The sequence below is a fragment of the Hyla sarda genome, chromosome 4, assembly GCF_029499605.1.
Source record: "Hyla sarda isolate aHylSar1 chromosome 4, aHylSar1.hap1, whole genome shotgun sequence".
Taxonomy (NCBI): domain Eukaryota; kingdom Metazoa; phylum Chordata; class Amphibia; order Anura; family Hylidae; genus Hyla; species Hyla sarda.
Window position 1 is genome coordinate 380,423,797 of NC_079192.1, and position 26,644 is coordinate 380,450,440.

A 26,644-nucleotide genomic window follows, 5' to 3' on the forward strand; every position below is an offset into this window, starting at 1 on the left:
AGTATACTTTGTAATAACACCTTTCATTTTTCCATAACTTATGCTCTGAAACAAAAAAAAATTCTTTGTGAGGTGAAATTGAAAAAATGCTAATTTTGGGATTTCCTTTTTTTATTTTTTTTGCCATTCACCTTGTGGTCAAACTTACATGTTATTTTGATACTTTAGGTCGGCCTGATTACACCAATATCAAATTTGTTTAGTTTCCGTCATGTTTTAATAAATCCCTGACCCTTATAATATTTTTATTTTTCTGTAAACTGGGCTGTATAAGGGCTAATTTTTTGGGCCGTAATATGCTGTTTGTATCGGTACCATTTTGGTATTGATCAGACTTTTTTGAACACTTTTTTACTTCATTTTTTCTGGGATATGATGTTATAAACATAAAAAACGCTATTCTGTGATTTTGTTTTTTGTTTTTTACGTTAACGCCATTTACCGTACGGGATATAACATTTTATTTTTCAATAGTTCAGTCAATTATGCACACGCCAATATCAAATATGTTTATTTTTATTATGTGTACATATTTTTATATGGAAAAAAGGGGGGTGATATGAACTTTTAAGGTATGTTCACACGGGCGGATTTATTTGCGGGTTTCCTGCTGCGTAATTCTTCTCAGCTGTCTGCAGCAGATTTTCCGAAGCGTAATTTACGCTGTGGAAAATCGGCCGCAAGCCCCATTGAAGTCAGAAGGGTCTGCGGCAGATTTTCTGCAGCAGAAATTCCGCCGCGGAACTTCCGCCGCGGAAAGCCGAAAAGAGCCTGCCCCCTTTCAAATACGCAGCGGGAAACCCACAAATAAATCCGCATGAGTGAACATACCTCTAATATGGAAGGGGTTAATGGGTGTTTTTAAACTTTTATTAAACTTTTTTTTTTATACACTTTTTTTTAGGAGGAATCATTTAGATTCCTCATACAGATCAAAGCAGTTCTATTGAATTCCATTTCATCTGTGTTCATTTGATTGAACCTGCTCAAGGCAGGCTCAATTAAATGCAGATCTATGGGGGCAGCCATGGATGCAGAGGTAAGCCCTCCTGCTACCTCCACAGGGGATTGCCCCCCCCCCCATGTGACTGCGCTCCGGGGGGGGGGGGGCATCCACCCCGCTAGACCACCAGGGATGGTTGAAAGATCCCTTCAGACACCGCTGTCAACTTTCACAGCAGTGATCTAAAGAGTTAATAGCCGGCCGTGGCGATCGTCGCAGGCAGGGCTATTAGCGGCGACCCCCGGCTACTGAAATCAGCCAGGGGCCGCCGAGTATGGAGCGGGCAGGAGTCAGTAGCCCGCTACATATACCCTGAGCGCTGGTGTGAGGTGCAGATTTGCTTCCCATGCTTGTCTGCATCCGCTCCCGCACCTCACACCGGCATTATGAGCTGCTTGCCCAGGGCTAAAGCTATGAAAAATTCACCTGCCCGGCGCCCGAAACTACATGTCCCGGGCATCGGGTGATAGGATTTCCACATCGCTGCCAAGGATTGTGTGGTGTCCCAATGTAGAACACCCTTGTCTACCTGCCCTGTCAGGTGGATGTCACCTTATGTGTCTGCTTCAGGTTCACAGCTCTGTGTTAAAATATAATGTATTTGCAACTGGCTTTATTGTATTTTCATATATCTAATGTCATTGCATTCTATCGTCATGTAAATAATTAATATTGTCTCTGTAGGAGGATGCATGGGAAACCACATGAGCCATGCAGCCAATCAAGGCCTCCTGTTCTCCTCTACTTGGGTCTGACAAGACAGAGAGGATTTTAGTCCAGTCAGTGTAGTGTAAGGAGGCAAGACCTCTCCTGTGTGACTTGTCACTTACCTCATGGGGACAGGCCCAAGACCCAGATGTTGGATTAGTGGATTAAAAGCGACTACGCACTTTCACATGGATTGCCTATTGTGAAGCAGCTTTAGTCAGTGCTAGTCAGCTCTCAAACAGTCGAGTCAAGCCAAGTCTATTCAAGTTAAGTCTAGTCAAGTCTGTGCAAGTCCAGTCTACTCCAGTCCTAGTCAAGTCCCAGCAAACACACTACGGAATCTCCGCTCGCTGAATTCCGCGAGCGGAGGTTCCACCTGGCGGTCGCCGCCGAAGATGCTTCTACGCTAGGGCCACGGGGCACTGAGCCGTCACCATTGACGGCTATGCAGTGCTTGCGGAATCCACGCAAAGAATGAACATGTTCTTTCTTTGCGCTGAACTATTTCAGCGGCAGAATTGTCCGCCGCGGAAATTTCGCAGTGTTAACGGGTCTCGCGGAGACCCATTCACACTAATGTAAAGTTCACACCGCGGAATTCTGCTCGCGGAGTTCCGCTTGTGGAATTCCGCAGGAATTCCGTAGTGTAAACGCACCCTTAAATTTACTGCATCCTTCACTACAAATGCACATCTGTTGAACTGTACTGTCTGTACTACCTCTCCTGCAATTGTCTGAGTAAAGTTCAAGTGGTTACATTAACCTGGCATTGTAGGTACTCTTTACCCGGTGCTTGGCTCTTGCAACCCCTTTACCTTGGAGAATGGTAGGTAAACCCCTTAAGGACGGACCCATTTTTTACCTTTATGACCAGGCTCTTTTTTTTTTTTTATAGGGGTACTCCGGCCGAATACATCTTATCCCCTATCCAAAGAATAGGGCTAAGATGTCTGATCACGGGGGTCCCGCCGCTGGGGACCCCCGCAATCTGTCATTGCGCACCCACCTTTGTGAGCTCTATGTAGCGCTGGAGGCTCCGAGTGTGCAGTGTGACGACCACGGGGCCGGAGTATTATGACGTCACGACTCTGCCCCATGTGACATCATGCCCCGCCCACTCAATGCAAGTCCATTGGAGGGGGTGTGGGGATAAGTGGATAAGATGTATTAGAGCCGGAGTACCCCTTTAAAGGATGACTAACAGGTCCAAGGCAAAGTGAAGGTAAAGTTACCAAGAGGAAGTGGAAGCAGACAGGGCACATAGGAGTCCCAACAATGTTATCTGTGAAGGGAGGAGGGACCCTGGGACCTCTCACCTACAGACCATGCTGCTGCAAAACTCCACTCTTGTTCCCCCTCATGTCCTGATAGATTTATTACCAGCAGTACCATGGAGCCCCCTCTTGCTGTTAATAAATCTACTGTAACACAGACAGACCTAGAGCCACCATTCAGCAGAGCAGAGATGCTGTCCAGAAGCTCCTCACCCTCCCGGTCATACCTCTGGCTGCTTATTGTGCTGCTCTTCTTCCTTTTCCCCATATCAGCTGCCGAGCAACTTCCATCACTTGTGTGGGCCCCACCATGCACTGTATGAGCTGACTGGAGCTCTATACTGTAATGTAGTGCTGCAAGCTGCTTCTCAAATTGCCGCCCCCTACAGGCGGGAGGTGTTAGCTCCCCCCGATTCTACAAATTTGGTCCAGGTCGTTCAGTACTCCCAGTGCAGCATTGAGAGCGGTACAAGTGTGCGGTGTCCATTTTAGGACATCAGCAGTCGTAACTCCGTCCCGCGTCAGGCAAAACAACGTCCCGCCTCCTCCCTCAGACCAATCTCAGTTAGTAATCATTCACAACTTCCTCCTCCATCATCCGAAACTCCCTCATCCGAAACTCCGTCATCCCTCAGATGAAAAACTTCCTGCCATATAGCAGTGCCGAATCAGTGTTGTCTCTGCTCTACAGGTTCTAATGTAAATGCTATTCAGTGACGGCTCTGCTATACAGACTCTGTAAAACATGTAGGGTCTGTAGTACACAGGTGCAAGTTTCACAGTTTCGGCTCTGCTATACATGCTGTGCAGCGTTGGCTCTGCTATGCGGCAGAAAGTTTCATCTGAGGGAGAATAGTCTGAAGGATGACGGAGTTTTGGACGAGGGAGTTTTGGATGAGGGAGGAGGGAGTTTTGGCTGATGGATGATGGCGATTGGTGTGAGTGAGGAGGCGGGACGCTGTTTTGCCTGACGCGGGACGGACTTACGGCTGACGATGTCATAAAATGGATGCCGTACATGTGGGGCAATCTGGGGGGGGGGACAAAATATCAAGAATTTAGCACTGGCCAGCTCACCATACCTCGTGGAATGCAGTGTTTTGATTTTCTAAGCCGTCCAGCAGGAGGAGGTATAACCAAAGGGGCGATTTGCTGACAGAAAAGTGGATTGGCTGCTCTTTCAAAGGCTGGATAACGTAACCCCACCTTCCTGCCGCTACTGGATGCTGAGAAATGATCATTTTTGTATTATAGTCTATGAGGAGAGGACACAGCAGTTACCAGATGCGTTAGGGAAAACAAAACAAAAAAGCGCTGCAGGCTCTGTCCTGCATCCGATTAAAAAAACAGATGTGGGAACGGAACCTGCAGAAAAGTACATTATAGGAGACTTCCGTCACTGCATGTTACTCTATGAGTGCGGTAACAGATGTGCTTAACAGGACATTTACAGTTTAAACAACGGACCCGTGTTAAACATATGTTGAAACGCAATCTGAACGAAGTCTAATACTGATCAGTGTATACCTGGGCATAGCACAATCTATTGCTTGCTATAAGGGTCGGAACACACAGGGGGAGATTTATCAAAACCTGTGCAGTTGCCCATAGCAACCAATCAGCTTGCTTCTTTCATTTTGCATAAGCCTTGTTAAGAAAGTAAGAAGAAAGCTGATTGGTTGCTATGGGAAACTGGGCAACTTTGCCTCTGCACAGGTTTTGATAAATCTCCCCTACTATGTTTTGGCCCCCTTTAATCCTATCCTCCGGCATCCCGCCGAAAACAGGACGCTGACATTTACTGCGCAGGGGACGCCATTCAATTCTATGACCGAAAGGAGTCACCTAGTGACTTTTTTTTTACTCCTTGGGGACGGAGCCCGTTATAACTCTAGGGACTGGAGCATTTTTTGCAATTCTGACCACTGTCACTTTAAGCATTAGAAACTCTGGGATGCTTTTACTTTTCATTCTGATTCCGAGATGTTTTTTTTGTGACATATTCTGCTTCATGTTAGTGGTACATTTTTGTCGATACTTGCATCATTTCTTGGGGAAAAATTCCAAAATTTCATGAAAAAATTGAAAAATTTTGCATTTTTCTAACTTTGAAGCTCTCTGCTTGTAAGGAAAACAGACATTCCAAATAAATGACATATTGATTCACAAATACAAAATGTCTTCTTTATGTTTGCATCATGAAGTTGACAAGTTTTTACTTTTGGAAGACATCAGAGGGCTTCAAAGTTCAGCAGCAATTTTCCAATTTTTCACAAAATTTTCAAAATCTGAATTTTTAAGGGACCAGTTCTGATTTGAAGTGGATTTGAAGGGCCTTCATATTAGAAATACCCCATAAATGACCCCATTATAAAAACTGCACCCCTCAAAGTATTCAAAATGACATTCAGAAAGTTTGTTAACCCTTTAGGTGTTTCACAGGAATAGCAGCAAAGTAAAGGAGAAAATTCAAAATCTTCATTTTTTACACTCGCATGTTCTTGTAGACCCAGTTTTTGAATTTTTACAATGGGTAATAGGAGAAAAAAAAACACCAAAATTTGTAACCCAATTTTTCTTGAGTAAGGAAATACCTCATATGTGTATGTAAAGTGTTCGGTGGCCGCAGTAGAGGGCACAGAAGGGAAGGAGCGACAGTGGGATTTTGGAGAGAGATTTTGGGATTTTCTGAAATGGTTTTTGGGGGGCATGTCACATTTAGGAAGCCCCTATGGTGCCAGAACAGCAAAAAAAAAAAAAAAAACATGGCATACTATTTTGGAAACTACACCCCTAAAGGCACGTAACAAGGGGTCCAGTGAGCCTTAACACCCAACAGGTGTTGGACGACTTTTCGTTAAATTCGGGTTGTGTAAATGAAGAAAAATTTATTTTCACTAAAGTGCAGTTTTTTTCCAAAATTTACCATTTTTACAAAGGGTAATGGGAGAAAATGCCCCCCAAAATTTTTTACCCCATCTCTTCTGAGTATGGAAATACCCCATGTTAGGGTGTAAAATGCCTTAACATTCCACAGTTGATTGACGAACTTTCGTTAAAGTTGGACGTGTAAATGAACATTTAGGAAGCCCCCATGATGCCAGAACAGTAAAAAAAAAAAAAAAAAACACATGGCATACTATTTTGGAAACTACACCCCTCACAGAATTAACAAGGGGTGCAGTGAGCATTTATACCCCACTGGCATTTGACAGATCTTTGGAACAGTGGGCTGTGCAAATGAAAAATTACATATTTAATTTTTATGGATGACTGTTCAAAAAATCTGTCAGACACCTGTGGGCGTAAATGCTCACTGTACCCCTTGTTACATTCCGTGAGGGGTGTCGTTTCCAAAATGGGGTCACATGTGGAGGGGGTCCACTGTTCTGGTACTATGGGGGCTTTGTAAACACAAATAGCCGTCAATTCCAGCCTAGTTCTCTCAGAAAGCCCAATAGCGCTCCTTCTCTTCTGGGCATTGTAGTTCGCCCGCATAGCACTTTACTTCCACATATGGGGTATTTATATACTCAGAAGAAATGGGGTTACAAATTTTGGGGGGCTTTTTTACTATTACCACTTGTGAAAATGAAAAATTTGGGGTAACGCCAGCATTTCAGGAAAAAAAAAAACTTTTAATTTTCATGTCCAACTTTAACGAAAATTTGTCAAAGACCTGAAGGGTGTTAAGGCTCACTATACCCCTTGTTACGTTCCGTGAGGGTGTAGTTTCCAAATTGGGGTCACATGTGGGTGTTTTTTTTTCCGTTCATGTCAGAACCGCTGTAACGATCAGCCAAGCCTGTGCAAATCACCAATTTAGGCCTCAAATGTACATGGCGCTCTCTCACTCCTGAGCCATGTAGTTCGTCCGCAGAGCATTTTACGTACACATATGGGCTATTTCCGTACTCAGAAGAAATTGTGTTACAAATTTTGGGGGTCATTTTCTCCTTTTACCTCTTGTAAAAATGAAAAGTATGGGGCAACACCAGCATGTTAGTGTAAAAGTTTTATTTTTTTACACTAACATGCTGGTGTAGCCCCCAACTTTACCTTTTCATAAGGGATAAAAGGAGAAAAATTCCCCCAAAATTTGTAGTGCAATTTCTCCCGAGTACGGAAATACCCCATATGTGGCCCTAAACTGTTGCCTTGAAATACGATAGGGCTCTGAAGTGAGAGAGCGCCTTGCGCATTTGAGGCCTGAATAAGGAATTTGCAATAGGGGCGGACCAGGTTACCTACAGTAAAACCCTACATCAGTGTTTCCCAAACAGGGTGCCTCCAGCTGTTGCAAGACTCCCAGCCTGCCAGGACAGTCTATGGCTTTCCAGCAATACTGGGAGTTGTGGTTTTGCAACAGCTGGAGGCTCTGTTTAGGAAACACTGCCGTCTGAGACGTTTTTCATTTTTATTGGGGGGGGGGGGGGCGTGTAAGGGGGTGTATATGTAGTGTTTTACTTTTTATTATTTATTAGTGTAGTGTAGTGTTTTTAGGGTACATTCACACAGGCGGGGGATCACAGTATGTTTTCCGCTGGGAGTTTGAGCTGCGGCGGAAAATTTGCCGCAGCTCAACATTGTAGAAGGAAACCCACTGTAAACCCGCCCGTGTGAATGTATGCTGTACATTCACATGGGGGGGGGCACCCTAGACCTTCAGCTATGGCAAAATGGCAACTCCCTGTAGGCACACTGGTAGGGAACCACTGAGTTAGAAAACAGACTCTAGCTCAGTGATTCCAACCAATGTGCCTCCAGCTGTTGCAAAACTACAACTCCCAGCATGTACGTTCTGTCAGTGCATTCTGGGAGTTGTAGTTTTGCAACAGCTGGAGGCACATTTGTTGGAAACACTGAGTTAGGAAACAGACTCTAGCTCAGTGTTTCCCAATCAGTGTGCCTACAGCTGTTGCAAAACTACAATTCCCAGCATGGCCAGACAGTCAGGGATGCTAGGCGTGTAGTTCTGCAATATCTGGCGCTTTAGATGTTGCAGAACTACAACTCCCAGCATGCCTGGACAGTCTGCTGGTTGTAGTTATGCAACAACTGGGGAAGAACAGTTTGGAGACTGCTAAGTAGTGGTCTCCAAACTGTGGCCCTCCAGATGTTGCAAAACTACAACTCCAAGCATGCCCAGACTGTCCAGGCATGCTGGGAGTTGTAGTTCTGCAACATATGAAGGGCCAGATATTGCAGAACTACACGCCCAGCATCCCTGACTGTCTGGCCATGCTGGGAGTTGTAGTTTTGCAACATCTGGAGGGCTACAGTTTGGAGACCACCATATAGTGGTCTCCAAACTGTGCCACTTCAGATGTTGCAAAACTACAACTCCCAGCATGCCCAGACAGTCAGTGCATGCTGAAAGTTGTAGTTTTGCAACATCTGGAGGACCACAGTTTAGAGACCACTATACAGTGGTCTCCAAACAGTGACCCTCCAGATGTTGCAAAACTACAACTCCCAGCATGCCCAGGCAGCCTTTGGCTGTGTGGGCATGCTGGGAGTTGTAGTTTTGCAGCTTTTAGAAGGCCACAGAGAAGATCACTTACCGCGATCTTCACTGCAGCCTTCTCTGCCGCACTTTCCGGCTGCTCCAACTGCCGTCGCCGCCGCTGCTCCAGGATGCCTCCACCAGTCCGGGTAAGTCAGGCCATGCTCCCCCCTCGCCGCACGTGTTCCCCCCGCTCTGCCCCAACTTCGATCGGAGCGTAGAGCGGGGGAAATGAACTCTAACCTGACCGACCAATTACAGGGGATAGGAGGGGGTGGCAGCATTGCCACCTCGCTCCTATCCTTTAGGATAGTCGGAGCTGTCTCTGACACCTCCGATCATTCTTATTTTCCAGGAGATCGGGTCACCAGTGACCCGATTAGCCCGGATCGCGGTCAAATTGCTGGTCTGAATTGACCAACGATTTGCCACGATCACTGACATGGGGGAGCATTGGCATTGCCAAGGGATGCCTGCTGATAGATATCAGCAGTCATCCCGGTCCGATCACCGCCCGGCGAGCGGCGGTGATCAGAAATAAGGAGGGCGTATGGATACGCCCTCCGTCCTTAAGTGACGTGATGCGAGGGCGTATGCATACGCCCTCCGTCCCCAAGGAGTTAAGGACGTGTGCGCTATTTCAAAAGCGCAACAGCCCCTGTCATGAGTGCGCTTAAAGGGGTATTCCAGGAAAAAACTTTTTTTTATATATCAACTGGCTCCAAAAAGTTAAACAGATTTGTAAATTACTTCTATTAAAAAAATCTTAATCCTTCCAATAGTTATCAGCTGCTGAATTTGACTTGTTCTTTTCTGTCTGGCCATAGTGCTCTCTGCTGACATCTCTGCTTGTCTCGGGAACTGCACAGAGTAGAAGAGGTTTGCTATGGGGATTTGCTTCTAAACTGGGCGTTTCCCGAGACACGTGTCATCAGAGAGCACTTAAACAGAAAAGAACAACTTAACTTCAGCAGCTAAAAAGTACTGAAAGGATTAAGATTTTTTTAATAGAAGAAATTTACAAATCTGTTTAACTTTCTGGAGCCAGTTGATATATATGAAAACATTTTTTTCCTGGATAACCCCTTTAAAATAGCACATTATGTCCCAAACAGAGTCACTAGTGGTGACTCCGTTCAGCAGCAGAAATGAATGGGTTGCGCTGCTCCCATTAACAGTATACATCGGCATCCCATTTTTGGCGGGATTCTGACAGATACGATAACAGGGCCAAAACATAGTGTGTTCCGACCTGAAATAGTCCCCTATGGAGACATAAAAAGTGTAAAAAAAATAAATAAATAAATAAATAAATAATAAAAAATTTGAAAAATGTAAATGGACCCTTTTCCCATTTTAGCCCAAAAAGCGTAAAAAAATAAATTAATAAACATATTTGGTATTGCGTATTAAAACTATTAAAATATAATGTTAATGATCCCGTATGGTGAACTGTGTAAAGGTAAAAAACAAACAAAGTTCAAAATTGCTGCTTTTTTGTCACATCCCATTCCAAAAAAAAAAAAAAATATATATATATATATATATATATATATATATATTAAAAGCGATTAACAGTGGTAGCGATAAAAAGTGTTAGCGATAAAAAAAAAAGAAACAGATCACGGCGCAAAAAATGAGCCCTCATACAGCCCCTATATATGGAAAAATTAGAACGTTGTAGGTGGTCAAAATAGAGGGATTTTATACATACACATTTTGTTAAAAAGTTTGAGATTTTTTTAAAGCGGTACAATAATAGAAAAGTATGTAAAGATGGGTCTCATTTTATTCATATTGACCCGCAGAATAAAGAAAATATGTCATTTTTATCATAAAGTGTCCAGTGTGAAAACAAAACTTTCCCAAATTTTCAAAGTTGCAGTTTTCTATTTCATTTTCCCACACAAATATCATTTTTTTGGTTGCGCCATACATTTTATGGTGAAATGAGTGATGTCATGACAAAGGATAATTGGTCGTGGAAAAAGCCTTCATATTGGACTGTGGATAAAATTATAAAAGAGTTATGATTTTTAGAATGCGAGGAGAAAAAAAACATAAATGCAAAAATAAAATTGGCCTAGTCCTTAAGGGGTTAATTATTGGAACCATCCCAAAGCTGAGCAATGATTGAACACACATGCCGTATGGATAGTCTATACTTCCTATCACCTGTGCTCACATTTGTAGTGGCCCTATCAGGTTTGTGGCCCTCCCCTGTTCAGGATATAAATGCTCAGTGTAGAGTACCTGGCAGTGTGCACCATCATAGAACACAAAATGGGGAGCAGTGAAGTGGGTCTCAGGCTAGGACTGGTGTTCTGGGCATGGTGTGTGCTCTGGAGTGATGGGAAGGATTTATGGGACGGATCTTCACATCTCCAATGTGGCATTGACAATATGGTGCTGTCCTTTCCTGTGTCACTTGAGGGCCTTGCATTTTCACTGCTGGTTCTAGGTAAGGAACTATTTTCTAGCTGTAAGTGATCTGTGACTAGAAAGGGGTGTGTGTGTTATAATCAGCTCCCCAGTGCTGGTTTGCTCCAAGTCTGATTACTGGTGATCATGGGGGAGGGAAAGAGCATTGTGATGTCATGCCCCCTCCCATAGGCTTGCATTGAGGGGCTGAGTGTGATGTCACAATGCTCTGGCCCCTGTGATTACCAGTAATCAGACCTGGAACTGATTATAACAGGGTGCTGTGTGCAAGATCACTGGGGTCCCCAGCAGCGGGACCCACATGATCAGGCATCTTATCCCCTATCCTTTGGATAGGGGATAAGATGTCTTGTTGCTGGAGTACCTCTTTAAGTATAGTTTGCTGGGCCTGTCCCTACCTCTAGTCTTGTGTGCTGTATAACATGACTATTGCAAGCCTGATAACTAAATGTTTGGTCTGTAAAATTATATATATATATATATATAGTGTGCTGACTCTCTTGTCTCAACCAAAAAATTTTTTTTGCTAAGGCTGTTGACATTAAGCTTTTTTTTTTTTTTTTTTATTTACACTACTTTGTCTTGAATCCATGGCCATGTGGGTGTTCAATCCCTGTTAAAGGTGTTATCCAGGTTAAGGGCTGATTTCTTTAAAAATTGCTCCACATCTGTCCTTGGGTTGTTTGTGGGATTCCAGCTCTTCCTTTGAAGTGAATGGTAGAAAGTTGTAATACCACATGCAACCTGACTGGTGTGGTGCTATTTATTTATTTTTTTTGGTAGTGTATTCCATATAACTCTTATTTTTTTGGATAGTCCCTTTTTAATGGCCACAAAAGCCTAGTGTTAACAATATTTAGGAGTCTTCATTTGAGAAACTGTATCCAAATGTTAGTTGTAGAGCACCCCTTCAGCTGTGACCTGGGTTCAGTATTTCTAGTGTAGGTGTGAATGTGCTCTAAAGCTTATTGCCTCTTGTAATCAGATTTTCAGGGGAAGCCTCACAGCCTCACCAACAACTCTGCCTGTGGATTCTGGACAAGCAAACGAAATGACATAATGCTGCTTAATGCTGCCTATAATGGATGCTATGTAACTGAGGAGGTAAGAACTTATAGAAGCATGGTGCAGCAACATGTGTGGATGGGGTAGGCCATTGCATTGTTAGGTCTCCATTGATCTCCCTTCTTGAAGGGGTACTCCGGTGGAAAATGTTTTCAAATCACCTCATGCCAGTGTGGTGTCTTGGTACCGCATCCTATGCGGTCCCTGTATGGGTCCCCATAGCCAGAATCCCTAGGACGTGGGGGTCCATGTTTTATAGTCTACCCCTTGTCGCCTCTATTCATCTAGTAAACCAGTAACTTATGCAAGGTTTATGTAAATATAGTTATATAAATGTAAATGAATAGGTAGCATACCAGGACCTGCAGGTCACGTGACTAGGTGAACTCTATGGTATTTCTGCTTGAGGACCTGTGGAGGTCCCTATGACGTATGCAATACCATCATTCTGTGAATGACAGGTATTCGGACCAATCAGATTCACCCTGCCCCTGCCCATATAAGGGAGCGGCGGCCATTATTCTCTCTTGTTCCTGGGCTGTCAACTGAGAAGGACCTGCGCAGCTATTCTCACAGTGAGTTAGGCCTGAGCCTTGCGGCGACGGCTGATCAATACTAAATCGAGTGGATCAATCCCCAGCATCGCCGGACCTAATATAACCCCTAAATCCATACGGATCTGCAATATCTACCATAAATTCAGAGACTTTCTAAATAGCTCAAGGTCCGCAACAACTCAGTCACTGAGCAATAGAAGGACTGTTATATTAGACTGTTACTGTGCCTTGGATGTACCGTAAGCACTTAAGTAAAGTTGTTCAAGTTAAATCTCCTTGTGGACCTTCAGTCATTTCATGCACCTATCATTACTGGGAAGGGCGGCGATAGGCTGGAGAATTGCCTCAGCATACTAGCACTCAGCCTGGCATCACTAACTATAGGGTTAACATTAACCCCTCATATACCGATACAACATCCCCACTACTATACCCCCCCGCCCCCGGGCTACCACACCAGAAACTTAACAGACTTGTACATGACTTCATCTGTCCAGTACTTATCAGCTGCTGTAGGTTACAGAGGAAGTTGTGTAGTTCTTTCCAGACTGACCACAGTGCTCTCTACTGCCATGTGTCGGGAGCTGTCCATAGAAGCAAACCTCTCCTATGGACAGGGGTGGCAGCAGAGGGCACTGGTCACACTAGAAAGAACTAAACTACTTAAGATTAAAGGGGTTCTCCGGTGCTTAAACATCTTATCCCCTATCCAAAGGATGGGGGATAAGATGCCTGCCGCTGGGGACTCCCTGGATCATGCACGTGGCAGCCAGTTTATCAGTCCCCGGAGCGTGTTCGCTCCGGGACTGATTACCGGTGACTACAGGGCGGGCGGTGTGTGACATCACGCCTGCGCCGGTGTGATGTCACACTCTGCCCCTCAATGCATGCCTACAGGAGGGGGCTTGATAGCTAGCACGCCCCCTCCCGTAGGCTTGCATTGCGGGGAGGAGTGACGTCACACGCCGCCTGCCCTGTAGTTGCCCGTAATTAGACCCGGAGCGAACACGCTCCAGGGACTGATTACAGATGGGGTGCCGCGTGCATGATCCCGGAGGTCCCCAGCGGAGGGACTCCTGAGATCAGGCATCTTATCCCCTATCCTTTGGATAGGGGATAAGATGTTTAAGCACCGGAGAACCCCTTTAAGGTTTATGACTTCTAAATAGAAGCAGTTTACCAATCTGTTTAACATTTTGGCACCAGTTGATTTTGAAAACTTTTTTTTTTTCTCACTCTGGTGTACCCCTTTAACCATGAGTCAGTTGAATGGTATTGTAGCTACAGTGTCAGTTAGTAAGAGGCAGGATGTACTGAGGATGAGAAAATGTCCAATGGACTCCTAACCTCAAAACTAAAATGTACCGATTGAAATCCCTGCTTAGCCTAAAGATAAGAGACCAGGTGTATCAATCTGCTTGGCTCATGCTCTAAACATGGTGGTAGAAAAGAAGCTAATGTAACTGGGTGATGTAATTACAGAACACTGTAAACTACATGATGGAATAATCACCTATCTGCCCTAATAGACAGATTTCCAAGCCAGGGAGAAGAGCACAATGCTGCCCACTTCCCCCAGCAAATTCACAATCGCAGCAGGTCTAAGGAATAAGATCTGGTGTGATCAACTACTCTTGACATGTCCAGTTTCTAAGGATGGTAACACTTTAAGTAGTGCCTCATGTACTGTATAGCCAGAATACTTTGTAAGCAATCTGAATAACCTATATCTGTAATTGTCTTTACAGAACGGAGAATATGTGATGACCCTCTTCTTGGAGGAGGTAACAAATGGGGGAGTTGAACAATACAAAGTGGAGAAGCGCTGTCCTGTCATGACTGGTAAACCACTTATTATATAGATTTGGTTTTTCATATAGTCTGGAATGACTTTCCCAAAATAACTATACAGGTAAATTCACAATGCTAAATGCCAGCCTAAAAATCTTTCGTGATTGTTCCAAACAGGAAGTGTCACAACACAGCTGAGACCTACCTTATACTTGTAGGTTCTAGGCTAGGATGGCAATGTTAACTTCTAAGGCTGCTTTTACACTACTGCTGAGCAGTTGCCAGTAGTTCTGTTTTGAAATGACAGGAGTTTAGCTGGAGAGAAGTTACTGCACGTCCAGTATTCTCCAAAATAACGGATACCTGATGAACCCCATACAAAGTCAATGGGATCCATTGGTGCCTGCTGAGCTTCAACCCATTCAAGGTCAGTTAGGCTTGGTAATCAAGCTGGAGTGCCAACAGACCAAAATAAAGGTCATTACCATAAAACAACATGGCTTATCAATGTCCCTATATTTAGAAGGATGCTATAGGGCCAAAGGTAACTAGGTAACGTGAGCTAGGTTTAGGGTATAGTCACTTGGCACTGAAGCTTGTGACTTGAGGGCATAGACTTAAGCAAACTTCAGTGAATGTGGCGCTGCATGCAAATTCACCCTATGGGTACATGTATTTGCTGCCCCCTGACTTCATTGGGTAGCAAAATCTGCTACATCAGATCTGCAGCAAAACTATGCACTTGTGAACTGACCCTAAGAGTGTTAGCATGTTAAATGCTTCTCATACAAAGGAGCTACACCTATCAAGTTTTAGTGGCCTGGATAAGAACTGTGACAAGCAGTGTTTACTTTCCAGTGGGAAATAATGTAAAACCTGGCCCCTCTAGTGAATAGTCCACATGCTGCAAATAGTGGCTCCCCAGTTGGGCAACCTCTAGAAATGTTGTGTTCTGGGTACAACCTTAATGACAACTTTCTCTACCCCCAGCTAAGGATGCTCCAAGCCCGAGTGTATGTTCTGCTGTAAGTCAAGTGGACAAGCTTCCTTGTGTATCTGCACCAGTGTCTCAGGTGGTCTGTGAAGAAGTTGGCTGCTGTTTCTCATCAAATGACTTTACAATGCCCTGTTTCTATGGGAATAAATGTAAGTATCTGCATACCCCAATGTGTACTGTATATATGTTACTGAAAAGGTGTAAACGTGCTCTTAAGTTTGGTTATTTTGACCTTTAATGTTCCCATACAGTAGGTCAAATGCCATTGCCTTGACAGACTACTCTTGCATCGTACTGTTTTATAACTCCTCATGTCTGACTCATAACTTTCCTGCAGTGACCACACAGTGCACAAGTGACAACCTCATGGTGGTTGCGGTTTCCAAAGATCTGACAATTCCATCGTTAAACTTGTCTTCTGTCCGTGTGGTTGGTCTGGACTCTTCAACATGTGCAGGGATGTCAATGTCCATGAGCGCATCCTTTGCAGTCTTCCAGTTCCCTCTGGGTTGTGTCAGCTCAAGACAGGTGAGTAGAATACTTGGCCAATATTTTACTCAAGAGAACTTGGTTGTGCTGACAAAAAATAGCATGTGTTCAGGAACTATCTGAAACCTCAGCAAACTTTGCATTAAATGTGCCATGCTGAGTTACCCACACCTCTTCTAGACCCTTAAAAATGTATTGGAATTAAGGCAAACCCACTGCACCCTTGCCCCATTAATCATCCGAAAGCATCCCACAGAACTTTGATGTAAAATAATGGGGGCAGTGGACCCCATTCACTTATATGGCCAAACAAGTCACCCCTGGTGACTCTGCTCATGACATCCACCACTTTAGGTGGACTTGTAAGTAAATGGACAGGCATTTATCAAGCGATTACATTTTTTTTTTTTGACTAAAAATGTCACAAATTTCACACCTGCGACTATGTGATTTTTCGTGCAACATTTTGATTGGAAAGCGAGAAAAGCAAGTCTTCCAAAACTTAACTACAAAGTAGTAATTGTAAAATGGACTACGGGTAGTCTGGTATTAACTGCGACAGTCACAACTGCACAAAAAGTCGCAACAAGGTTAAAAATTGACTAAATTTACTCCAGCTCAAACATGGAGCAGAAAAAGCTACTACCAAAGTAAAGAGAATTGCTTACGTGAAAGAAAATATCAAGAGGCTGAAACCAGTTAAGTCACACAAGTAAAGAAATAAGTACTAAAAAAAGAATACCTAAGCAAACATTGATAAATGTCCCTCATGGAGTCCACGTTAAGTGTACGCATCCTGTTTTTCATGGAATGCCAATGGATACATCTAAAAGGGGCAGGAACACTTATTGGATTGGCATAGCAAATAACTACTTTGCTTTTTCCTGTAGATTCCAAATGGAGTTGTTGTCAGTTATTTACAACCACTAAACTTGGCCTAATAAAATTACTAGAACTGGGGTCCATGAGCATTCAGTTCTGAAGGAGACTAAGTTCCAAAATACCTGTACTTCCAGTATCTCTTTCCAGTTTGCTCTTGTCTGCCAAACATCACCCATGGTGGTGGTTTTATGCAGATCCATTTTGCTGATACTGTCCCATGTAATAGGGCACTTTGTTTGTGTATGTAAATGTTTAGCATCTTGGCTCAGATTTGTAATAGCCTTAGACTTTCTATATGTTCAGTATGATGCTAGACCCTACCTGGCATGTAATGTCGAAACCTCCTACTGCAGGTTCCTGGCAGTTCCATAGTCTATGAGAGCACCATTGAAGCTGCAAGAAATACAATATCATGGCAAGGATCCACAATCACTAGAGACAGCACAATGAGGTAACATCCAGTGATCCCATGAGTATAGCATAGGGATTGACGGTGCTGACTTAAAAAAAAAAAAAACAAATGTGTATACACTTTTTTTTTACCAGGGTGACTGTACGCTGCAGCTACTCACAAACCGACACTGTTACTGTGAAAGCCGGTGTATCTACTCTGCCGCCACCGCTTCCTGTCTCCACATCTGGACCTTTGTTAATGGAAATGAGAATTGCACAAGGTGACTTTTTTTTTTTATTTGTTTTTATAAACTTGGCAATATAGTACTGATCATTGCAAATGCCAAACTACCCCACTTTTTAGATGTATGGTAAATGCATGTAAGTCTTTATCACCTCTTGATATATTTGCAGATATGAGCTACTCGTCCTACTTCTCTGATCAGGATTTCCCTGTGGTTAAAGTACTGAGAGATCCGGTCTACTTAGAAGTCCGTCTTCTGCACAGAACTGATCCCAAACTTGTACTGGTCTTAAATGACTGCTGGGCCACCAACTCTGTAGACTCCACTCTCATTCCTCAATGGCCTATCCTGTTGAATAGGTATCTGATCTGTTACAAATGATATATTAGCTCCAGTTAGACAACTTGCTTGCATATATTGACTATGCTAAATGCACCTAAGCTCTGGGGCCAAACAATCACTCTTAGAATATAGAACTATACTTTGCTCCCCACTAGACCAATATCCCTTTGTTGGAAGGGGAAGAGTGGTAAGCAAGCGAATAAAGTGAAGAAGCAGTACATGGTAAACCAGGCCATCTAAAGCTTACATTGTGCTGGGCAGAGTTATCTTACAGCACATATTTTTACAGTATTAACTACCCCATTATTTTCAGGTGCCCCTTTGATGGTGACAACTACATTTCCCAGGTTATACCAGCTGGAAGTCCTACACAAAGCCTTCCTTACCCAACTCACTATCAGCGATTTGTTGTGAAAACCTTTACGTTTGTAGACCAAAGCACCCAAATTGCTCTTGAAGGATTGGTAAGTGTGTAAGTCTACACTGTCATAAAGAAGCAGAACTTGGCAACTAACTTTTTGTCTTTTATCCCAGGTCTACTTCCACTGTAGTGCTTCAGCCTGTTTCCCATCTGCCACAGACAGATGTATAACTTCATGTGCCCAAAGGAAAAGTAAGTTCACTCCATCCAAGTGCACCGGATGTTTCACTTCTCCCACCTAAATGCTGGATCTGCAGGTTAATGGTTCTGAGATCTTTCTTGTAGGACGAATGGCTGAAGACATTGAATCAGAGCCTCTAGAGAATGTAGTGACTTCCAATGGACCAGTTCAGTTCCTCCCTGTTGACGGAGAGACTTTGAACCTGAAAGGTAAGAAAGTTCTATATACAACATAAAGTTTATTCTATTAGGTGACTGACTTATGTATTTTTTTTTCTTTGCCCTTTTTAGGTGTCTTCCACTCTGAATATTCTACTTTAGATATTGTCAGAGCAATTGCTGCTGGAGGAGTAGCCATGATGGTATTTATTGTGTTTTTAGGTATTTGGCTTCACCATAAAGCTCAAAGCAAAAAGCATAAACTAAATGCTTGAATAAAAACTTTGTCACAAACATTGGTCTTCCTCCTTATTGATTTTTTTTTTTTTTTGGGCTAAAACCCCCTTACATATGGAGGTGTAGACCCAAGATAAAGCTTGGATAAGTGTGCACTAAACAGATGTGACAGTCACATAATGGAAGAGATTTATTAAAACCTGTCCAGAGGAAGCTACCTAGTTGCCCATAGCAACCAATCAGCTTGCTGCTTTCCTTTTAACAAGCTCTGCAAAATGGATGAAGCAACTTTTCTTTTGCACAGATCTTGATCTCCCCAATGAGTCTATGGGGCCATCTCAATCCCATTAAGTGGTATGAGAAGGACTTTGCCACAATTTTTTGTTGCCTGCAAAAAAATCCATTAGTACCATTAAGATTCCAGGGAGAACTTGTCATGGTCTGGATGTGTTATAGTAAGTTTTCAGTTGCTGTCAAATTTCTGACATGGAGCACAGCATGTCTGAGCAATACACAGCTAGGGGAAACTACCTCTCAGTATGTTAAAACACAAAACTGAGACATGTCTATGTAAAGTGGTGCATGTTGCTGTATAGCCATCTTGAACGGCAGCATTACTGCAAACCTTATAGCACAATCCTTAAGACCAGCAAAGACTTAAAGGGATACTCCCATGGAAAACTTTTTTAAATTAACTGGTGCCAGAAAGTTAAACAGATTTGTATATTACTACTAATAAAATCTTAATCTTTCCACTCTGAATACTACAGAGGAAATGGTTTTCTTTTTTGAACACAGTGCTCTGTGCAGACATAATGACCACAATGCTCTCTGCTGACATCTCTGTCCATTTTAGGAACTGTCCAGAGCAGCATGTTTGCTATGGGGATTTGCGCCCACTCTGGACAGTTCCTAAAATGGACAGATGTCAGCAGAGAACACTGTTCCAAAAAAATTCCTCTAGTATTCAGACCCTAAAAAAAAAGTACTGGAAAGATTAAGATTTCATGAAGTAATATACAAATTAAATTTCAACCACCCCTCAAGGATGCCACCCTACTGGGTGCACAGTGAAAAAAATGGCTTGAAGACAGTTGGTTTGAACAATGCAAAAAATATTAAAATTATTCAATTAAACATTTGAACAGCAATATTTGATTACCATAGGGTCCAAATGGTATATAATCATAGTAATATAAGGCACTGCAGTTGTAAACAATGGCAGACTGTCCGAATTGTACTTTTAAACCAGCAATTTGTATATCTGGTTGTAGAGTCCTCTGTGGATTGGACTAAAAAAAGCCTGTAGTATCTATGGAGATGAATAATGCTCAGTGTCTGCTGGTCCTGAACTGTGACAGGCCAAAAATGATGGGAGTAGCAGTTATACTTCACAAGCACAGCGTTGATTTCGGCTTGGGAGCGGTGATATAGCAGATGCCTCCCACGCCGGAGTTCCGTAGCTGCGGCTGTTGTAATATCGGACCCTCGCTGGCTTACTCCAGTGGAAATGCTCGTGGTGGTGGCAGCATGTAAGGTAGTGTGTCAGATGGATAGAAATCCCGGCTGGAGCAACAGGTCTACAAGCGGCTGGTTTAGGTTAAGTCGGCTTCTGAATCGGCAGTGCGTCTTTGTAGTGCTCTGTTAAGACAGTTTTAAGCCTAGATGCATTTCAGGGTACTGCAACTAGACCCCTTCCTCAGTATAAAAAATTTGCCTTCTGAGGAAGGGGTCTAGTTGCAGTACCCTGAAACACATCTAGGCTTAAGACTTTGTCTGAACAGAGCACTACAAAGACAAATTGCCCACTCAGAAGCCGCCTAAACCAGCCGCTTGGACCTGCTGCTCCAGCTGGGATTTCTATCCATCTGACACATTCACCTGCTTCTGATTCTACCTGACATGCTCCCACGAGCATTTCCACTGGAGTAAGCCAGCGAGGGTCCTATATTACAACAGCCGCACGCTGCAGCTACAGACCTCCGGCATGGGAGCCATCTACTATCACTGCTCTCAAACCAAGCCAAAATCAACGCTCTACTTGTGAAGTAAAACTGCTACTCCCATCATTTTCAGCCAGTCACAGAACAGGACCAGCAGACACTGAGCATTAATCCCCCATAGAGATTACAGCCATTTTTGGTCCAATTCTCACAACCAGATTTACAACCAGATATACAAATTGCCAGTTTAACAGTACAATCCGGACAGTCGGCCATTATTTACAACTGCAGTGCCTCATGTATTACAAATATATACCATTTGGGCCCTATGGTAATCCAATATATTCCATATTGCTGTTCAAATGTGTTCATTTTATTGTATACATTTTTTTGCATTGTTCAAACTGTCTACAAACACTTTTTTCACTGCACACAGTAGGGAGGTATCCTTGAGGGGTGGTTGAAATTTTGTTTTGCTCAGTCGGTGGGGACAGATTAGTCAACCACAATTTAACCTCAGATACAAGGTTGTGAGCTGCACACATTTCCATTAATATACAGATGTTTAACTTTCTGGCACCAGTTGATTAAAAAAAGTGTACCCCTTAAAGGCCAAAACATCTCCTTAAGGACCAGGGTTCTTGCACTTTCATTTTTTCCTCACTTTTTAAAAAAAAGCACTATCAATTTTGCACCTAAAAGCCATATGACGGTTTTTTTTTTGCACCGCCAATTATTTGTAATTACACTTGTCAGTAAAAATGACCACCTTCCATAAGATTAAAATGATACCCTACTTATATAGGTTTGATTTTGTTGTACATCTGGAAAAATCATAACTACATGAAGGAAAGTCTGTTTAAAATTGTCATCTTCTGACCCCCTATAAACTTTTTTTTATTCACATACAGGGCAGTATGAGGGTTTTTGTTTTTTCTCCATGATCTGAAGTTTTTTTTATTGATCAAGCTTTTTTATAGTTTTTTTCTTTTTGATAGTGACCAAAAATGCCCTTTTTTTTTATTTTTTTTTTTTTTTTTTGCACATACACCATTGACCATGCAGTTGGATATATTGTTAGAATTCACACTGTTCTGTACAGTGATACTAGATATAAAAAAATCTATATTGGGAAAAGGGCTGATTCAAACTTTTATTAGGGAAGGGGTTAAATAACTTCTCTCACTTTTATTGACAATGTTATAGCTCCCATAGGGGGCTATAACACTGCACACACTGATCAATGTTTCCTATGAGAAACCATTGATCAATGATTCTGCTGCTTGAGTGTTCATGCGATTAGACACAAGGAGGCAGGTAAGGGGACCCTCATGTCCTACAGCTGTTCAGGACACCGCAATTTCACTTTTGCAGTCCTGAACAGCCCCCTGAGCTAGCCAGGGGTAGTTGAGTTTCACTTGAGACGCGGCGATCAACTTTGAACGCCATGTCAAAAGGGTTAGTAACGCGCACCATCGCGATCAGTGCCACACAGCTACGCGATCAGCCACAGGTCATGGCCGTTAGAGATGGGGCCACGCATTATAGAAAGGGAAAGGTCCCAGGACATAAAGGTACACCCTTGGTCCTTTAGGGGTACTCCCAAGGAAAAAAATGTTTAAACCAACTGGTGCCAGAAAGCTGTACAGATTTGTAAATGGCTTCTTTATAAACAAGCCTTTTAGCTGTTGTATGCTAAAGAGGAAGTGCAGTTCTACAGCTGTTGAAAAGCACTGTGGTCAGACTGGATAGAAGAGTAGGAGAGGTTTGCTATGGGAATTTGCTCCTATTCTGGACAGTTCTTGACTGGTGCCAGCAGAGAGCCAGGTCAGACAGGACAGGAAAGAGCTACACAACTTTCTCTGGAGCACAAAGCAAAGTGCTGGAAGGGTGAATTTGTCAGTGCACCACAAGTCTCAGCAAGTTTTAAGAAGGCAGAAATAGGTGTAATCCTCAGGGCCAGGCACCCAGTAGAAAGAAGTGTGGACTCACTGTTCCAAGACTTAGCTGCTTCAGCCAACAGCCGCCTTCAGTCACAGGCAGCCAGGATCCTTCCACCGCATTGATGTCTCACTGTCCCAGCAGCCCAAGGAGCGGGGGTTGCCCTGGAGACCGAGCAGAAGCGAGGCCCCACCCACAAAGGCCGGCAATGGTGGGCCTCAAGCCTGATAACCCAGGGCCTTCTCGGGACTGGAACAACAATATGGAAACCCCAGGGCACCTCACCGCTTCCTCCGATCCCCACCTGACTCCTTCAGAAGCCGCCTGCCTCCCGACAACCCCTCCACACAGCCACCTCCACAGTCCGGTCCTGTGAGCGTTACCTGCCCCGCTGCCGGTAACGGAATGGAGCCGCACGCCACACCGCTGTCGGCACTAGCGTCCCGGGAGTCCAGAGGCACCCTCCGGTTAGAGGGATCGCGGGTCAGGAGGGTTTTAGCAGGGTAATATGCACAGGGTGAGCAGGAGCTCGGCAGCAGCACATTTGCTCAGCTCCCCATGCAGGCCACGCCCCCTCACAGGAAGTTCTTGAGGGTTGCTGTCAATATAAAAGGTATAGTAAAGCATCCCCAGTTTGCCGTTCTGCCCTTCAGCATTACTTCCGCACCCCACACCTTTACAAAGGTGGTGGCTCCGGTGGTCTCAACTCCCAGACTAAAGGGTCTAGAGATCATTCCTTACCTAGACGATTGGCTTCTAAAAGCCGCTACTCTAGACGTTCTACAGTCTCAGCTTCATCTGGCTCTAGATTTTCTCCAGCGCTTGGGCTGGATTATAAATTGGGAAAAGTCTGAGATCATCCCGTCCACCTCAAGGAAGTTCCTGGGCTTTGTCCTCAACTCCTCTCAGAGGACTTTATCTCTCACTCCGAAGAGAATAGATTGCGTTATAAGAGCCGTCAAGTTTTTGCTGGTTCCTCGCAAGGTCTCCATCAGAACTCTGATGAAGATGTTGGGTCATATGTTAGCATCTGCAGAGGCAGTTCCCTGGGCCCTATGGCATCTCCGACCACTTCAAGATCAGGTCTTGACTGTCTGGAATCGCAACCCCAGAGGGTTGGACAAGAAGTGCACCCTGTCATCTGAAGCCCGTGCATCTCTCAGTTGGTGTACGAATCTGACAGATGGGAAGTCCTTGATTCAACCTCCTTGGATCACTTTAACCACGGATGCCTCCCTTCTGGGCTGGGGAGCCCATCTGGACGAGAATCCTGTACAGGGTACTTCTCAGGAGAGACTTCTCTCCTCCAACATGAGAGAGAGCTGAGAGAGGTTTGCCTAGCTCTCCTCCACTTCGCACACCTTATTCTAGGGAAAGCGATAAGCGTTCGGTCAGACAACACCACTGTGGTGGCTTACATCAACAGACAGGGTGGCACAAAGTCCCAAGTACTCCTCAAGGAGACCGGACTAATTCTCTCCTGGGCAGAGCTCAATCTAACCCATCTTTCTACAGTCCACATCAAGGGGGATCTCAACATAGTAGCAGATCGTCTAAGTCGCGGCCTTTTAGTCCAAGGCAAATGGTCCCTGAACGAAGATATCTTCAGGAAGATAACCCTAAGGTGGGGTATGCCAGAGATAGATCTCATGACAACTTGTCTGAACGCCAAAGTGAACAGGTTTTGCTCTCTCTACAAAGAGGACAACCCAGTGGCTATAAACGCTCTGTCCATTCCATGGAGGTTCAGGCTGGCCTACATATTCCCTCCACTTTCCATGATACCAAAGGTATTGATGAAAGTCAGGCAAGACCAGACCTCAGTGACAGCCATCATACCATTCTGGCCCAAGAGGTCTTAGTTCACCCAGCTCATGAGGATGAGTCAGGGGTGTTATTGGAGGCTTCTCACAACACAGGCTCCTGCCTAGATCTGAGGAGACTCAATCTGACAGCCTGGAGATTCACAGGACCCTACTAAAAAGTGGGCTTCCTGCGGAGGTCTTGAGAACCATTGCACACTTTGGAGCAGAGTCTACAAACAAGGTTTATTCCAGGATAAAGCAGATTTTCCTTCAATGGTGTGCTACGAAAGAGGTAGTAACCTCAGATCCTCCTCTTTCTGCAGTACTACGATTTCTTCAGGATGGCCTTGACAAGGGTTTTAGCCCATCCACTCCAAAGGTTCAAGTCCCTGCACTCTGCCTTTTTAGGCAGATCTTCATCACAAGAACCCCTAATAGAAGATTCCTCAGGGGAGCTGAAAGACTTAAACCTACAGTTCTCAGACCCATTCCCAAATGGGATTTGTCTACCGTTCTTAAGGGACTATGTTCTCCTCCCTTTGAACCTCTGGAAGAAGTCAACTTTAGGTATTTGTCCCTCAAAGTCACCTTCTTGTTGGCCATAACCTCGGCCAAAATGATTGCCGAGCTTCAGGCCCTTTTGGCTTTTTAGCCTTATACGCTTTTTCTCCAGTACCGAGTCCTGTTGAGATATTTACCTACCTTTGTTCCGAAGGTCCAGACTTTCTCCAACACTAATCAAGTCATATCCCTTCCAGTTCTGTATCCTAATCCATCCTCTCCAGAGGAAGCTGCAGATCATACTCTGGACATTTCAAGAATCCTCAGAATCTACATTTCAAGAACTGCAGAATTTAGAAGATCAGAACACCTTCTTGTTTCTTTTTCAGGGAAGAACAAAGGTCTTAAAGCTTCTAAACCCTCTCTGAGTAGATGGATTAAGGAGGCAATCCGGGAGGCTTTTGTAGCTCAGGAGTTAACTCCTCCTGCCCTTGTCACTGCCCATTCCACTAGGGCAGTCTCTACTTCTTTTGCTGATAGGAAAGCTGTTCCTCTAGAACAAATCTGTGCTGCTGCCTCCTGGGGCATGTGTGGTGTCCCAATACAGGTACATTGTGTCAAGGTATTTTAGGCCCTGTCAGATTGAGACCTCCAATGTCCTGGGGGCTCCGCTGCAGGGACTCAACCATTTCTTATGTGTATTTGCACTGTTATAACTTAATAATCTGTTATTAGGTATCTATAGCTTTAAGTATGTTACCTAGCAACCTCATGCTCAGTCAGGGTATGTGAGAGTGGAGGACTGAGGGCTAGACTAAACTTTTGTGTAAGGTGTTATATTATGTTATTACTTGTATGTAACTTTATTGTAAATCCTAAAGGGGATACAGACAACTCTATGATCCACAGCTGCCTAGCCAATGGGCTTTAGTTTAGCCTTCCCTGATAAGGGGTGGTATTTCCTGTGTAGTTCCGTTCTGGAGGAGTGGAGGAGTAGAGCAGTTCAGAGTTCAGGTGTGGAGAGAAGCTGATTGGAGAGGAGTGCAGGAGTTCAGAGTGAAGAAACAGCAACTCATTTCAGTTCAAAGTACAGACTTGAGAAATATCAAGCCTTTACTTCAGCCTTGATCAGAGAATTCCTAAAGGATAATTCAATATCTGCCGGCGAAAAGTCACAAATCTACCGACACTTCAGTAAGTGACTTTAATCTCAAGCCTAATATAGCGCAGACCTAAAACTCCTAATCCGGCCGTAAGAGCCAAGCATATATGCAATATCAAGTCCAGGCACTGCAAGCTGTGTGGTCCTCTAGAGACTGTCTGTTAAACCTTTGGGAGACTTTGGTTGAGCGCTGTGGAGATTGTACCACCTATCTTCAAGATAGTAAAGCCTCCGTTAAACTGCAACCTAGTGTGGAGTCAATTCTTTCCTTGCTAGCCTGTGGGGAGACGGAGTTCCCCGGACCTGTAGTACCCCGGGAGATACCAAGACTAAAGTGGTGTCACGTGACATTAAGGGTTAATACCATCCGACCCTGGGTTAATACCCCCAAGAACCAAGTGATAACCCCCAAGCGTAGCGGTGGCTGCGGACCTCACCCGTGGCCACCACACATGCATAATACCTTTCTTAGTCATTACAGGGTTAATGCCAAATGTTCGGAAGAGTTGGCCTTTGGGCAATCAATCCTAAGTGCCACTCTTCCGTAGTCCCTCCCTATTTGTGTTGTTACTTGCTAAGTTCCCACTTGTGCTGCTGGTTA

General features: G+C 44.1%; 2 protein-coding genes across 5 annotated transcripts in view; one reads left to right on the plus strand and one right to left on the minus strand.

Annotated features, from left to right (window-relative positions):
- Nucleotides 1–4,586, minus strand: part of LOC130267342 (zona pellucida sperm-binding protein 4-like) — a 40,408-nt gene extending 35,822 nt beyond the window's left edge. The window contains exon 1 of one of the 2 annotated variants that reach the window (XM_056516927.1): nt 4,513–4,586. The gene's annotated coding sequence lies outside the window, so the exon portion shown is untranslated. Of the gene's footprint in view, nt 1–3,212; nt 3,318–4,512 lie in introns of those variants that run through there. The other variant, XM_056516926.1, reaches the window with a different exon arrangement.
- The window catches only part of LOC130267341 (zona pellucida sperm-binding protein 4-like), a 28,253-nt gene extending 9,516 nt beyond the window's left edge, over nt 1–18,737 (plus strand). For 2 of the 3 annotated variants that reach the window (XM_056516923.1, XM_056516924.1), the window contains exons 2-12: nt 11,919–12,037; nt 14,304–14,397; nt 15,337–15,492; nt 15,681–15,871; nt 17,068–17,165; nt 17,261–17,388; nt 17,522–17,711; nt 18,008–18,158; nt 18,229–18,307; nt 18,401–18,505; nt 18,587–18,737. In XM_056516923.1, coding sequence (XP_056372898.1) covers nt 11,919–12,037; nt 14,304–14,397; nt 15,337–15,492; nt 15,681–15,871; nt 17,068–17,165; nt 17,261–17,388; nt 17,522–17,711; nt 18,008–18,158; nt 18,229–18,307; nt 18,401–18,505; nt 18,587–18,729 — 1,454 coding nt within the window. In that variant the 3' untranslated portion in view covers nt 18,730–18,737. Of the gene's footprint in view, nt 1–10,235; nt 10,953–11,918; nt 12,038–14,303; nt 14,398–15,336; nt 15,493–15,680; nt 15,872–17,067; nt 17,166–17,260; nt 17,389–17,521; nt 17,712–18,007; nt 18,159–18,228; nt 18,308–18,400; nt 18,506–18,586 lie in introns of those variants that run through there. The other variant, XM_056516922.1, reaches the window with a different exon arrangement.
- Nucleotides 18,738–26,644: the final 7,907 nt, after the last annotated feature.